This window comes from Nicotiana attenuata, chromosome 8 (assembly GCF_001879085.1).
Source record: "Nicotiana attenuata strain UT chromosome 8, NIATTr2, whole genome shotgun sequence".
In the NCBI taxonomy this organism is placed as follows: domain Eukaryota; kingdom Viridiplantae; phylum Streptophyta; class Magnoliopsida; order Solanales; family Solanaceae; genus Nicotiana; species Nicotiana attenuata.
In genome coordinates this window covers 2537787-2553659 of record NC_031996.1, presented here as the reverse complement: position 1 = coordinate 2553659, position 15873 = coordinate 2537787, and the positions used below count along the sequence as shown (strand labels likewise).

Here is a 15873-nt window from a genome sequence, read left to right as displayed (position 1 = left end):
TTTTTTATTAATTAAAGGATCAAATACTAACAATTTAATTTAGTCCGAAAGAGGTATGATTTGTTTGTATATATAGCAATAGGAGTCTACAAAGCTAAAGTGTGTCATTACTTTCTTGTTTACATTCCAACTAGTTTCACACTTATAATATCTTTTGTAGTAACTTTATGTTTAAGTTAGCATAGCACCTATGATTTTTAATTTTTTTTGTCCATTATTTGATTTGACGGATTTATATTGGTAATTCTAGTTAATTAATTTTTAAGTTTAATCAGTATATTTAATAAGCATAGTTTATTAAATCTTCGATGAAAATCAAAAGCGTTCACTTTTGACAACATTATGAGATCAAAATAGCTAAAGAGTATATTTAAGGGTCCAATTTGAATTTACCCCAAATATAAGGATATTTTTTTGTCATTTTCTCTCACATTTTAAGTGAGTTTTTTACAATAAAATGATCAAAGTTATTTTTATGAAAAATGGAGTAAAGTAAAATAATTTTTATGTAATAAATGAAAGAATAATGACTTTGGGGTTATGGGCATAAAGCTGAGTGACCACCCAAAAAATTTACTCACATCTTGTTAGCATCTTACACTTTGGTTCTTTATTTTATTGTCTATCCGTGGGTGCGAGGCTGCTTATTTGTAAATAAGTTTAAGTTATATATACCATAGAGCAACAAATTTTTATATCATGAATATAATTAAATTTATTATAATAGGTTCCTTATCGTTTATTTTAGGTTAAACATATAATAAAGTAAAAATTGTTAGTATCCTGTATTTGTAAAATTGTAACGACCCGATCGTTCGTTCTGAGAGTTATAGCCACATTTCCCCTATCTATGCTTATTTATGTGTTGTTCAGCTGTGTTGAGTTGTATCGAGTTGATAGGTTTGGGTTCGAGTAGTTTTGGAGTGAAATAAACACTTAGTCTCTTAGTTAGAAAGCTAAGTTAGAAAAGTCAACCGGAAGTTGACTTATGAGTAAAAGAATTCGGATTTGGATTTATATGATTCGATTAGCTTGGTTGGGTAATTTTAGACTTAGGAGTGTGTCCGGAATATAATTTGGAGGTCTGTGGTAGAATTAGGCTTGAATTGACGAAAGTTGGAAGTTTAGAAGTTCTTAGGCTTGAATCCGAGGTTGATTTGGTGTTTTAGAGCCTGTTTGGAAAGCCACCTTGGAAATGGATTTGGGTGTAATTACACAGTTTGACATGTTTGTTTGGTGAAGTAATTACTTGGTCAGCATGGAATTGGGTGTACTTGGAGGGGTGTAATTACACTCTCTAATTCTCAAGGGGGAGGTGAGAATTGGTGGTAATTACACTGTGTAATTACAAGGTTGCCTTTTAGTCTTTTTCTATTTAATTTTTATTTTAATTTATTTTCTTTATAACTTTTTATTTCTATCATTTTAATTTTTTAATTTTATTTTTACTTTTTAATTTCTTTTGAAATTTTAAACATATTTTTCTTTGTACATTATTTATCTTTTATTTCTCCATCTTTACTTCTTGTGATTCCATGTAATTGCTTATATTTTATCTTTTTTTTATTTTATTATTCTATATTTTGAAACTACACCTCCTAATATCAAAAATAATGAGTCATTAATAACTTGGTATATAATGAATGATGCAATTAAAGTGGAATTCCGTTGTTGAATTTGGTTATAAACTTATCATGTTTCCTAATCTTAAGTTGCAGTGAGACTTACTATTATTATGTTGGAATTTGACATATGTTAAACTATTTTTTTATTTTTTTATGAAATTGTGTTATATTCATGGTTCCAATTTACTTATTTTAGTAGTATTGGTTCACATTGTATGTTGTTCATTTTTTAGTTACAATTGGTAGATTAGTTTTGTCAAACATTTGAATAATGTTATAACACTATAGTTATAAATATTAATTTATTTTATCAACATGAATTCCATGATGTTCTTACAAAACGTATATTTAATTTTTGTAAGTATCTAAACTAAATATTATTAATTTTAAAATATATATATAAATTATTTTTTAAACGTATATTCACGAAAAAATATACATCTTAAATATCAAATATAATACCATTTATACTTGTAAAAATTTATATGCTTTATTATATTAATTTGTAAGTTTTGATAATTACTTAATTCAAAATTTAATCTAACTAAGTAATTACACTTGTGCAACCAAACAATAAACTTGTAATTACACTGTAATTACACTATGACAAACAAACATGTCATCATAATTACACAACTGTGTAATTATCAGGCTGTGTAATTACTACCCTAGTAATTACCCCAATTACAATTACAGGGTGGCTTTCTAAACAGACTCTTAATTAATGACTAGTTTGACTTAGTGGGCTGTTTTAGTTATTATGAATTGACATTAGCTGATAACTAGATTTTCTTTTCTACTCGGAATTTTTGTAAAGATCGTTATTTTGGTTAAGCCTTTACTAGACTTTTCCCACTTCAATCATTCCTAGTAATTGAATCAACAATGTCACGACCCGGATTCTCCACCCTCGGGAGTCGTAATGGCGCCTACTAATGGGAGCTAGGCAAGCCAAATTTAATTACTTTTTCATAAACAACATAATTCCTTTTTAACAATTATCGGCAATAATACAAAAGCAACGAAATTAAATAATAAGAGAAAGTCTCAATATTATAGAAAACTGAATAGAAATGCGGAAAAATTTCAACAAAGGCCTCTACCCAAGACTAGTGTCACAATACTCACGAACTGCTAAGAATACTAAATACAAACGTGTGACGACCCGACCCGTCGTCTCATGAGTTACCACCCCGTTTCCCCCATTTTATGCTTCTTCATGTTTCATTATCAGTATTGGTGTGTTAGAGTTGATTTGGATTGGTTTTGGTAGAAAATGAGACACTTAGTCTCTTTAAGGAAGGTTTGGATTGGAAAAGTCAACCGGATGTTGACTTATGAGTTAGAAGGCTCGGATATGATTTCCGGTGATTTGGTTAGCTTAGGAGAGTGATTTGTGACTTAGGAGTGTGATCGGAAGTAATTTTGGAGGCCCGGTGTAGAATTAGGCTTGAATTGGCGAAGTTAGTATTTTGGCGAATTCCGGTTGATAGGTGAGATTTTTATCCGAGGGTCGGAATGGAATTTCGAGAGTTGCAGTAGCTTCGTTAGGTGATTTGGGATGTGTGTGCAAAGTTTCAGATGATTCGGAGGTGGTTTGGTCGGGTTTTTGATCGAATGCGTGTTTCGGAAGTTTTGGAAGAACTTAGGCTTGAATTCGATGAGAATTGATGATTTTTGTGTTGTTGGATGTGTTTTTATGATTGGAACAAGTTTGAATAACGTTGTAGGATGCATTGGTATTTTTGGTTGAGGTTCCGGGGGCCTCGGGGTGAGTTCGGATGGTTAAACGGAGAGTTTCGAAATTTTTGCATGGTTAAGGTCTGCTGGTATCTGATATTTTTGCACCTGTGGTTATGGGACCGCAGGTGCGGTCACGCAGAAGTGGAGGAGGAAGTCGCAGAAGCGAGTCTTGGACTCAGGGCAAGTTCCGCAGAAGCGGAAGTGTGGACCGCAGAAGCGGTCCCGCTGGTGCGATTTCTGGGCCGCAGAAGCGGTCGAAGCCTTTAAGTGAAAAACCGCAGAAGCGGTATAATGGCCGCAGAAGCGGTCCCACATAAGCGAAAACGGGACCGCAGAAGCGAGAAGCCTGGGCAGAATATTAAATTAGTCTTCTTCGCGAAATTTTGAAAGAGTAACCTATTTCACTTCGGACTTGGAGAGTTTTTGGGCTATTTTGAAGAGGGTTTCAAGGACTTTGATCAGGTATGAATTCTTGGACTTAAAACATGATTTTATGGTGTAAATACATGAATTTAGACTGAAAAATAAAGGAATCAAGGGTTAAGAATGGAGGTTAGGGCTTGAAACTCAAGAGAGGTATAATGGGGATTTGAGGGGTCATTTGGACTCCGATTTTGGTAATTTTTATATGCATGGACTCGGGGCGAGATGAGGAACCCGTTGATTCAAATTTTCTAATTTTCATGAAGCGGGCCCGGGGCTCGGGTTTTGCTAATTTCGAGATTTTTACTATTCTTCGATTGTTTTCGATTGGGTACTGTTCCTTTGGCACATTGTGATGTATTCGTTGTGATTTTGATCAGATTCGGCGCGCGAGGAGGTCGATTCGAGAGGCAAGGGCATAGCGAGCTAGACTTTTGGCCGGCTTGAGGTGAGTAATAGATGTAAATGCCGTTCTGAGGGTTTGAAACCCCGAATTTGCACATTGCAGTGCTATGTTGAGGTAACTTGCACGCTGGATAACGGGCGTGGGGTAGAGCACCGTCGGGGATCGTGACTTGGTTCGTCCCGCTTAATAAAATTACTACCTAATTGATTGAAGCTTAGTTGATATCCTTATAAAAATAGATTAATTGTCATAATTGGGCCTCGTGACAACTGATTGAATCCTTCAGGGATTTCTCTTACTGGTTTCTTACCATTTTTACATATAATTGAACTCAGTCCTAGTATTTAATACTGTTTTGCAAACTCAGCCACTATTCTCTTAAACTTGAAACTTAAATAATATTTTCAACTGAAGTTTGGGCCGAATATTTCTATATTGTTATGCCCGAGAGGCTTATGTGATTTTGGACTGATTATGGATCGGGCTGCGCGCCGCAGCGGTACTGCATTGATATTGATATGAGGCCAAGGGCCTGGTTGATGCCACGAGATGGCTTATTATTGCGCTTGGGCCGTAAGGGGCCCCTCCCGGAGTCTGCATACCCCTAGTGAGCGCCGTCAACGATAAATAAATGGAGCGGGCTGCACGCCGCAGCAGGTACTGGAGAGTACCGTTTTATGTGTTGCATTGCATATTTGATTGGCATCTACTTATTTATCTGTTGTGGTATTTCCTTAAGCGTTTTCATTGATTTATTGATTTCATGTTGCTGGGTTCGAGTTGCTGTATTTATAGAACTACTTTGTGCTTATTCAGGACTTCTTATTCTCAGTCTTTATTTATGTTTATTACTCACTGAGTTGGAAGTACTCACTTTACTCCCTGCACCTTGTGTGCAGATTCAGGTGCACCCACTGAGGCTGAGTGAGACTTTTCTCTGTTGAGCATCACATCCGGGAGCATCAAGGTAGCTGCATGACGTCCGCAGTCCTGATCTTCCCATCTATCCTATTTATTTTTATTCCGCATTTCTTCAGAACATTATGTAGTAGGTTGACACTCGTATATTAGAGGCTCAGACTTNGTTATAAATATATGATTACTAATTAATGTATATTTACGAAAAAATATACATCTTAAATACCAAATATAATATTATTTATACTTATAAAAATTAGGCAATTTGATAATTACTTAATTTAAAATCTAATCTAACTGTGCAATTACACTTGTGTAATCAAACAGTAAACTTGTAATTACACTATAATTACACTATGTCAAACAAACAGGTCATCGTAATTACACAACTGTGTAATTATTAGGCTGTGTAATTACTATCCTAGTAATTACACCAATTCCAATTACAGGGTGGCTTTCCAAACAGACTCTTAGTGTTGTTTTGGGTGTTCCGGAAGTTCAACTACGTTCGTGTAGTGATATATGACTTGTTGGAATTATTGGTTGAGGTCCCGAGGGCCTCGGGTGAGTTTCGGATAGGTTTGGGTTGTGTTGTGCTTGTTTTTCTTATGTTTCAACGTCGTTTCTTCAAGCATAAATGATATCATATTGAACAAATGAGCTCCGATTTCTTTTTTGATTGAAGCATTAGATCCTTATCGTAATTACGGACCCGTAACAAAAAGAATAGTCGAATTTGAACATCGTATGAGAATTTTAGGGTCATTTTACTAAGAATTAGGTTGCCAGATTTTTCAGATTAATTACGAAATTGCCACTGACGGCGTATTTAAAAATCTGCACTATTTGCAAATATTGAAACCAACATATCTCCTTCATTATAAGGTCGAGTGATTCAAAAGCCTAACTTGACTAGAATTTCACAAGGAATCCATTGGAGGCATAAAAAGCGAGTTTCGAGATTGTTTGGCACGAGAAACGAGGCAGAATAGCTGACAGAAAAATATATAAAACTAGGGTTTGTTCATTCGGTCATATTTTGAGTTGGGGAGCTCGGATTTAGGCGATTTTGGAGGTAATTTTCACCATGTGGATTGGGGTAAGTGTTCTCTATTCGGTTTTGGTTATATTTCATGAATCTATCTTTTTTTTAATAAAGCCAATCACCCAGGTTTTCACATCCAATGGTGTTGGGGGGTTTGGCAAGACCTCTACCATGTCTATATGTCAGCAAAAAAGTACATAGGAAGGGGACATGGACCTGACCTCCTTCTAAGCACGAGGGGTTTCCAATATTTACATCCCTCTCGTGTTCCACTACCAAAATAATCAACTTACAAAGAAGTTAGCTTTGTCATACCTATTCCTAAAGCTAGGCAATTGCCATCTATCTAGTTGAAAAAGCCCTTTTACATTTCCTGGGAGGTGTTGGAAATCATAAAAGAAGGAACTTACGCCTGAGATAGCAGCATTTTTGGCAAGCGTGTCAGCTGCTTGATTTGCTTCCCTGTAACAGTGGACAATATTAACCTCTGCTTGTGTTAGAATCTGTCTGATTTCTTCGATAAGCTTCTTGAGTGTAACGACCCGACCGGTCGTTTTGAGCCCTAGCGCGCCGTTCAGCAGTTTGAGGCCATGAGCAGCTCCATTTCAGGTATTACGACTTGTACGCGTGGGCGGAATTGAATTTCGGGAAGTTCGGGGTTGATTCGGAAGGAGAATTTTCATTTCGGAAGCTTTAAGTTGAAAGAATCAACTAGGATTGGATTTTTGAGTAAACGACCTCGGAATTGGGATTCGAAGGCTCCAGCAGGTTCGTATGATGATTTCGAACTTGGGCGTATGACCGGATCGGGTTTTGGATGACCCGTGAGCGTTTTGGCGCCTATTTTGGAAGTTAGCATTTTGGAAGAAATTTCATAAGTTTGGGTTGCAGTGCATTTCAGTGTTACCGACGTCCATTTGGGAATCCGAGTCTGGGAGTAGCTCCGTAAGGTGATTATGGTGTTGGGAGCGTGATCGGAAGTGAATTCGGAGGTCCATGTGTCATTTTGGAGTCATTTGGCTAAAGATAGAAATTTGAAGGTTTTTGAGAAGTATGACCGGAAGTGGAGTTTTTGATATCGGGGTCGGAATCCGATTCCGAAAGTTGGAGTAGGTCCATAATGTCGAATATGACTTGTGTGCAAAATTTAAAGTCAATCGGACGTGATTTGATAGGTTTAAACATCGAAAGTAGAAGTTTGCAATTCTAAAGTTCATAACGCTTGGATTGGAGGTCGATTCGTAGTTTTAGCATTGTTTGATATGATTTGAGGCCTCGAGCAAGTCCGTAATGTGTTTTGGGACTGGTTGGTATGATTGGTTAGGGTCCCCGGGGCCTCGGGTAGATTCCGGGTGGTTAAGGATCGAATTCGGAGTTTGAAGAAGAGCTGAAGTTGCTGGTTGTTGGTTGCTGGTGTAACCGCACCTGCGAGACTAGGGCCGCAGGTGCGGAGCCGCAAAAGCGGCCCTATGGTCGCAGATGCAGAATTGGTGGAAGAGAGCTGGGACCGCAAATGCGGTCGTTTTGCCACAGATGCGGGACCGCATCTGCGGGAGAGAGGGCGCAGAAGCGGAATGGACTGGGGAGCCCCGGACTGCAGAAGCGGCAATTGGTCTCGCACCTGCGGAACCGCAGAAGCGGTCAAGTGACCGCACGTGCAGAAAGTGCTGGAGGCAGAGAGTGTTTTAAAAATCGGGAGTTGGCCATTTTCTCTCGTATTTTCTTGGCTTGGGCGATTCTTGCAGAGTTTCAAGAGGGAATTTTCATCATCAACAATAAGGTAAGCTATCTCCACCTATCTTGAGTTAAATACATTGATTATGTGTGGATTTTAGCATGTAAATTGGTAGAAATTTGGGGGTTTGAGGAAAACCTAGAAAATTGATATTCTTGGGATTTGACCACGATTTTGGGTATGAAATTGAGAGTAAATTATATATTTGAGTTCGTGAGGTTATGGGTAAGCTTAATCTTCGAAAATTTTCGGAATTCGGGCACGTGGGCCCGAGGGCGTTTTTGTTAAATTTTCGATCGGGGTTAGGAATTGTTATAAATTGGATTAATATGAGTAGTTTATCGTATATTAATGGAATTGCATAATCATTGGCTAGTTTTGGAGCATTTAGAATCGATTCAAGTTTTCGGAAGGGCGTGAAATGCCGGTTATGGATCTTCGGAGCGAGGTGAGTCTCCTTTCTAACCTTGTAAGAGAGAATTGTCCCCATAGGTGAAATAATTGGTTATGTGCTCCTATTTGTGGGGGCTACATACGCACGAGGTGACGAGAGTTCATGCGTAGCTACTAATGTGTGTAAGTCCGGGTAGTCTAGGACCCAAAAGCATGCTATACTTGGAATATTTGTGATCTTATTGACAATTGAATTTCTTAAATCCTAGAATTGGTAAATGAATTTCTAAGAAGATTAAACTTCATTTTCTTGAATTGTTAAAGAGAATTGGCTTTTCCTTGGATAATTGTTCCCTGATAAATTCATGATTGACTGATTGTCGTGTTTATTTATATTTGACCGTGTCGCATGTATGATTCGCGAGAGGAGTAATTGATGCATCTATGGTTCGGGCCGCTCGACCCTCGGCAGTGCATATTTTACATTTATGTTGGATCGGGCCGTACGACCTCGGCATGAGTTGCGCATGTTTGAATTGCTTGTCTTGAGATTTATTAATATTGTTGTCTGCTCTCCCGACTTGAGATAATTGTTAATTAATGGATTATGAATCCGGAGACTTTAAATAAAAAGGAACTTTCACCTGTTTAGTGACTCATTTGAATTTACTGTTGTTCTCAATAAATCCGTGAGTCATCGCATTAATAATATTATTACTGGACCTTTAGTAAGTGTTGAAGTTGCCATCTCGTCTCTACTTCTTCGAGATTAGGCGGGATACTTACTGAGTACACATTATTTTTGTACTCATACTACACTTCTGTGCATTTTTGTTGCACAGGCACATGCACCTTTAGTGGCCTAGTGGGCGTAGCAGCATGGTTGACACGAAGAATAGGTGAGCTGTATTTCCTCGAGGCGACCCGCAGCTAGTATAGTCTCTCTCAGGATGCTATTTATTTTCTGTCCAATTGTATTCCGGACAGCTGTTGTACTTTTTTTTATTTTTCTTAAAAATTGCTCATGCGCTTGTGACACCGGGTTCTGGGATGGTTATGAAGTATCTTGTATTAATTGCTTATCATTTAATTTGAATTGAAGCGATTATCTTTTTAATTGGTAAATTTTGAAGGAAAATCATAGATTTCAAGAGTACTAAAACGAAAATTTAATTAAGTATTTTTGGTTGGCTTGCCTGATAGTGGTGTCTGGCGCCATCACGACCCTTAGTCGATTTTGGGTCGTGACATTGAATTTGAGATTGTTTTTGCTGCTATGTATCAACATGTTAGCAATAATCTGTGAGTCCAATTCCAATTCAATTTTGTTGTATCCTTGACGAACTGCCCGTTGGATCCCTTTTTTAGCAGCCAGGGCCTCAGCATTGTTATTAGTCTTACACTGGATGGGTAGGGAGAAAGCCATGATCAATTCACCTTATTCGTTTCTGGCTATTCCCCCTATCCCTGCTTTGCTTGTTTCTTTGAAATAGCTTCCATTTGTATTTACTTTGATCTTTCTTGGAGAAGGTTTCTGCCAGCTAGTTTGTCGCACTCTAAGGGTTGGTCTCCATCTTTCTATCATGTCGTAGAGCCTTGGCCATGACTCTGTTTTGCTAATTCCAGGGAATGCCATATATAGGGCTGCTTGAATAGTCTAGTGTATGTGCATATCCATGCTTCTCACTTGAAATTTATTCTGATCACCATAACTGCACGCATTCCAGCTTCTCCATATTTCCCAACAAACGGCCAATGGGACTGCCGAAGAGTGAATTCATGAATTTTGTTCATAGGCTTTACTTCCCACCGTTTTGTAAACATTCTCCTAATGCTCCAGTTATCATGTTTGATGCCCAGGGGAGCTCCAAAAGCTTGCCATAGTCTTTGAGCCGCTTCCCCTTCTATGAAGACATATTGCATTGAGTCTTCCTTAGGGTTGTTGCAACACCTGCATCTGGAAACAACATGGTTACCAAATTTAGAAATAACTTCGTCAAAGGGAAGCTTACCAAGATATAGTCTCCAAGACAAGAAGGAGATTTTGAAGGGAATGCAACTGAGCCACATGTGGTGAAGAGCTGGGATCTTGGGTTTTCTTCTCCTAATTGTATGCTAGGCACTTTTGTTGGAGTATTGGCCATCTGCCGTAGCTTCCCATAATGCATAGTCTTCTTGACTCTGATCTCCAATTTCTATAGCACTGATGTGTGAAGCAAACTGCGCGTTGAGAGTGTTGATGAGTTTGTTCATATTCCAGCTGCCCTCTTGAATGAATTCCCTCACAGTAGTATTTCTACTCTTTCTGCTATTTGGGGAAAAATTGGCTAGAGCCCCTTTCCCTGACTAGTTATCCCACCAGAAGCTGCTATTACCCTTGTTGATGTTCCAAATCATGTTTTCTTATACTTTGTCTCTTATTTGTGTCATATGTTTCCAAGCATGTGAGTTACCTGATGCCCGCTTTTTTTCTACAGGGTGAGATCTGATGCAATATTTTGCTTTAAGGTGGGTTGCCCATATAGTGTTCTGAGTTCTAAATCTCCACCACCTCTTCATGGCTAATGTATTACCAATATCCTCCATAGATCTTATGCCAATTCCACCTTCTTCTTTGGGTTGGCACAGGTTCCTCCAAGCACTCCAATGATACTTCTTTTTATCCGCTGAAGTGCCCCATAAGAACCTAGCCAAATACTTTTCTATCAAATTTAGGGTTCCCTTTGGAGGACTCATTGCAGAAAGAGTGTAAATTGGTAGAGATCGGAGGACACTTTTAATAAGGACAATTCTACCCCCACTAGTAAGAAGTCTGCCCTGCCACCCATTCAATCGCTTAGCCACTTTGGTCACCATCGGATCAAAATGAGAGAGTTTCTTCCTGCCCACATATAAGGAGCAACCTAAATAGTTAAAGGGAAAACTTTTTTCCATGAAGCCCGTGATTGTTCTCATCCTATTGATTCTATGTGCTCTCGTTTTCGGATTAGTGAGAAAGAAACTTTTGTCTCCATTAACCTTTTGCCCAGAGGCTCTCTCATAATTGCTTACTTGTTGCATGATCAATCTGATTGACTTGTTATTGCCTGCACTGAAGATCACAATATCATCTGCATAAGCCAAGTGGTTGATTGGTGGGCATCTTTGATTCATGTGAAAAGGGGTGAATTCTGGATCATGATGGAGATTATTCAATGATCTGGACAATACTTCTGCAGCTACGATAAATAAAGAAGGAGACAGAGGGTCGCCTTGCTTCAACCCTTGAGATTATGTAAAAAACCCCTTCTCGAGCCATTAATAACAATAGAATACCATGCTTCTGACACCAACCTCAAGATGATATCAATCCAAGATTCCGCAAATCCAGACCTTCTCATTACTGAAGCTAAAAAGACCCAAGATAATCTGTCGTAAGCCTTGGCCAAATCTAGCTTCATAACTATATTACCACCTTTGTTATCTTTGCTAATGCCTTGAATGATATCTTGAGCTAGCATCACATTCTCTGTGATTAGCCTACCTTTCACGAAGCCACTTTGATTGTCTGATATTAGCTTTGGAAGAATTGTACTAAGTCTGCTAGCCAGGATCTTGGAGATGATTTTAGTACTAAAATTGGTTAGGCTAATGGGTCTTAGTTCTGAGATGTTGGTAGGGGACTCAACCTTTAGAATTAGGACAATGCAAGAGTGGGAGTAGAATTTTGTAAGATTGCGACTATTAAAGAGTTTGGACAAAAGTAGCAATATCCTCCCTGATGGTTTCCCAACAGGTCTGGAAAAAGACCCCATTAAAACCATCTGGACCAGCTGCACTGTGTTGACTAAGGTTAAAAACAGCCACCCCAATCTCTTCAATGTCTGGAATAGCTGTCAGATATTCATTCTCTTCAGTTGAGATGATGTTAGGAATGCAGTTCAGGGTTGAGTTACTCATTGTGGGGCCTTGGAGATTGAAAGGTTTTTTGAAATGGTTCACGGCTGCCATTGCAATCTTGTCTTCCCCTTGCACCCATCTGTTTCTATGGTTTTTGATCCTATGAATGTGAAGTCTTCTTCTCCTTTCTCTGAGGACACTGTGAAAATAGTTGCTATTGTAGTCCCCCTCTTGAAACCATTTAACCTTAGCTTTTTGCCTTTGAATATTCTCCTGGATACCAAGCCATTTAACATATTCTGCGTGAGCTTTGTTTAGCTCTTCTCTGCTCTCCTCCGAGTTCTGGTGAAAATCCAGCTCTTTGAGTTGTTGTACTTTGGATTCCCAATTGTTGAACTGCTCATATATGTCGCCTATGCTTTCTCTAGATCATTTACTGAGGTTTTTGGCCAGAGTTTGCAGCTTCGTCTTTAATCTCCACATATCATTTCCTTCTACCTGAGTATTCCACGACTCTTGAACTAATTCCATGAAACCAGGCTGCAATACCCAAAAATTGAGGAACCTAAAATACTTGACAATCTCTTGTTGGTCATTCCGACATTTCATGAGTAAAGGTCGATGGTTTGACCCTGTTCTTACCAAATGTCTAACATAATTCTGTTGAAACTTTTGAGCCCATTGGTCGTTAATGAAGATTCTGTCCAACCTCTTCCAAATTCTCTTCCTTGGACGTATATTGTTGCACCAAGTGTGTTTAGGTCCCACATAGCCAATATCCACAAGACCACATGTTTCCATTCAGTAATGAAGTCAAAGCTTTTATAAGCTCTATAAGGGCTGCCTCCCAGCTTCTCCCCCGACTCCATGATTACATTAAAGTCTCCACCGTACACCAAGGCCCATTGATAATGCTGGCCATGTTTTCTAAAACTTCCCATAATGATTTTATTTCTGTGGCACTGCACTTCGCGTACACTGCCGTAACGTAACTATCATCACTATTGTTATTACCTTTGAAGCAAAGAGTAACTTGTTGGTCTTCATTGGCAATAAGATCTTCTTGGTAATTCCAGAAGCACCAGATTTGCCCACAAGTATTGGCCAAGCAATGTTGAAAGCCTAGAAATCTTTTGTAACCCTCAATTTTGTTGCTATTTAAGAAAGGCTCAAAAATAGCCACAAAATCGCAGTTGTTAATGTTGATTAAATTCTTCAAATGATGTATGGCCTTTTTTGACCTAACACCTCTAATATTCCAGAATATGGCACTAATCATTGGAAACTTGAGTGTGAGTGCCCTGTTTTTGTTCCTTCTCTCTTTGGATTGGAATGTCTTTTGTTTAGGATTTTTTCCCTGTCCTTCTTTGTTTGTTTTTCCCTTTCCCATCTTCTGGACATAGATTTTCCTCTACTCTGGCTATCTCTTGTGACTCCTCATGGCTGCCTCTTTTCTTGTCTTCATTGATGTTTGAAGAAGTCGAGTTAGTTTGTTGTTGCTCAATTCCACACACCTGGTTGTTCTGATCTCTATGAGTTACATCTTTGTCTTGGTCATCTTCGAATAGTTCTAGCACCAATTTGATAGGAGGTTGATTTCTTATCTCTGTATCTATGCTACTGGAAGGATATTGATGTCTGTTGTGTTCCTTTTTCTCTGTTTTTTGACTATCTTGGACATATTCATATCTTCTCTCATTCATTTCATCTTGTTCACTCTCATATTCCTTGTTTTTTGAACTCGTGGTTCTCCTTTCTGCAACTGTATGCCTTCCTTTGTCTATATCTGTGCTGCTGCTTTCTACTATCTCTTGAGATTGGTCAGCTATGTGTTCCTTGGTAGCTGAATGGTTTGCCGAGTGTTCTTCCTTGGAGTTGTATGGTTGAGCATTTATATCCTCCTTGGCCTGTAGTTGTGAAGCTGCCTCACTCCCCAGAATTTCACTTGCTAGATTTTCTGTGTATGTGCTGCTTAATTCACTTGTTGATTTCCTTGTTGCTTTGTACCGGCCGTGTGCTATTGCTGGTTTAAATAGCACTATGCTCTTTTTCCGTGGCATTATTTTTTTTTTTTGTTCTTATTCCTTTTATGATTGGTTCTGTCTTTGATATTTTGCTCTTGTTCCTGAATATGTTCCTGCTTCATCTCTTTGTTTCCATTGGATTGCTCCCCTTCCCTTATCTCTAAGACTTCCTTCTTTTTCTTTTGCCGGTTCCTTTGTATTAGGTACTTGCCATGTCTCTTCCTCCATCTTTTGCTTTTCCTTTTTTTGTTGCTATTTGTGGCCACTTTTCCGCTTGTTTGTCCCTTATGTTGCATAGTTTGCACCTCCTGTTTTTACTGTGTTGCTTGTGTTGTTTTAGTCTGCTCCTTTATTGTTGTGTTTTGGTTATTGTGTACCTCCCCTATGACACTGTTGTGATTGTCTCCTCTGTTTGTGGATTCTTCAACTTCTTGATTTTTGCTCTGTTTTTCCTTGTTTTTTTAACGCTCTAGTGCCCTGCATTGCAAAAGAGAGTGCCCTAGAATCCTGCAATGTTTACAATATTTTGGTACTCCTTCATATTCCAACTTTTGAGTGAAGCCCTTTAGCGGATTAGTTTCTTCCTCTTGGCCCACCCATACAGAGTTAACTAGATGCTTTGTAAGATCAATTTCGACTCTAACTTTAGCCATCCCCGGTCTTGTCCTGTAATCAGTTGCTAAGTCCATTGATAATGGTACCCCCACTGGTGCCAATATCTTTTTAACATAGTACCAAGTGTGACAATGGAAAGGAAGGCCCGACAGTAGCACCCAAACTGGCACAATAGGGGAGTCCTCTTCTGGCTTGAAATCAGGGGACCATTTTTGAAGCCACATAACCATTCCATCTATTTCAATTGACCTTCTGAACCAAACAGTTTTACAATCTTCTTCATTAGTTACATCTATGAACACTGTTCGGAAATCATACACCCCAATTTTTGCCTCACCTTTGAGTGACACTTTTTCGGCGAAGGTTAATCTGATTCTTTCAATATTAGGTCTTGTTCTCAGAAACTTACCTATGATTGTATACATACACTCTTCTGCCATCACTCCATAGTAGTCGCTAGCTTTAAATATGACTGTCGGAATTCCGTTATGGGTTGACACCCTAGCTTTTACATTTGGGTCACCCAATCTAACCCCTTTGAGTTTAGCAGGGTTTGCAACAACAGCTGCATAATCGATCTTCTGTGTTTTTGACTCTTCATTGGTGATTGGCCTGGCTGGAGGAGCTAAGTTTTCCAGTAGACGCACCTGCTCGAGCTCGGCTGGCGTCCCCATCCGGCGGTGCGTGTGCACCACTCTCCCAAAATGGGGGAAATGTTACCGTTACGGAGAGAACGAGGTAGAGAGAGAATTTTTTGAGAGCTATGACTGATGCTTATCTGGATTTCATGAATCTATCTTCGTTTTTGGGATTTGATTGATGATTTCAAAGTGAAATTGAGGGAGTTAGGGTTTGAGTTTTGGAGAGTTTAAGTGAGGATTTGAGGGACCAAACAGAGTCCGATTTTGATAAATTTTATATGGTTAGGCTCGGGAGAGGACGAGGGTTTTAATTATGTCATTGTTGACTGATTTCGAGATATGGGCCCGGGGGCCGGGTTTTGGCCAATTTCGAATTTTTGGTATATTTTGAAGTTTCCATTGTGGAATTCGATTCTCTAGCACATG

General features: G+C 38.8%; 1 protein-coding gene across 1 annotated transcript; it reads right to left on the bottom strand.

Annotated features, from left to right (window-relative positions):
• Positions 14653–15480, bottom strand: LOC109231437. The gene has a single exon (XM_019397100.1). The coding sequence runs from the start codon at positions 15478–15480 to the stop codon at positions 14653–14655; it is 828 nt and encodes a 275-aa protein (XP_019252645.1).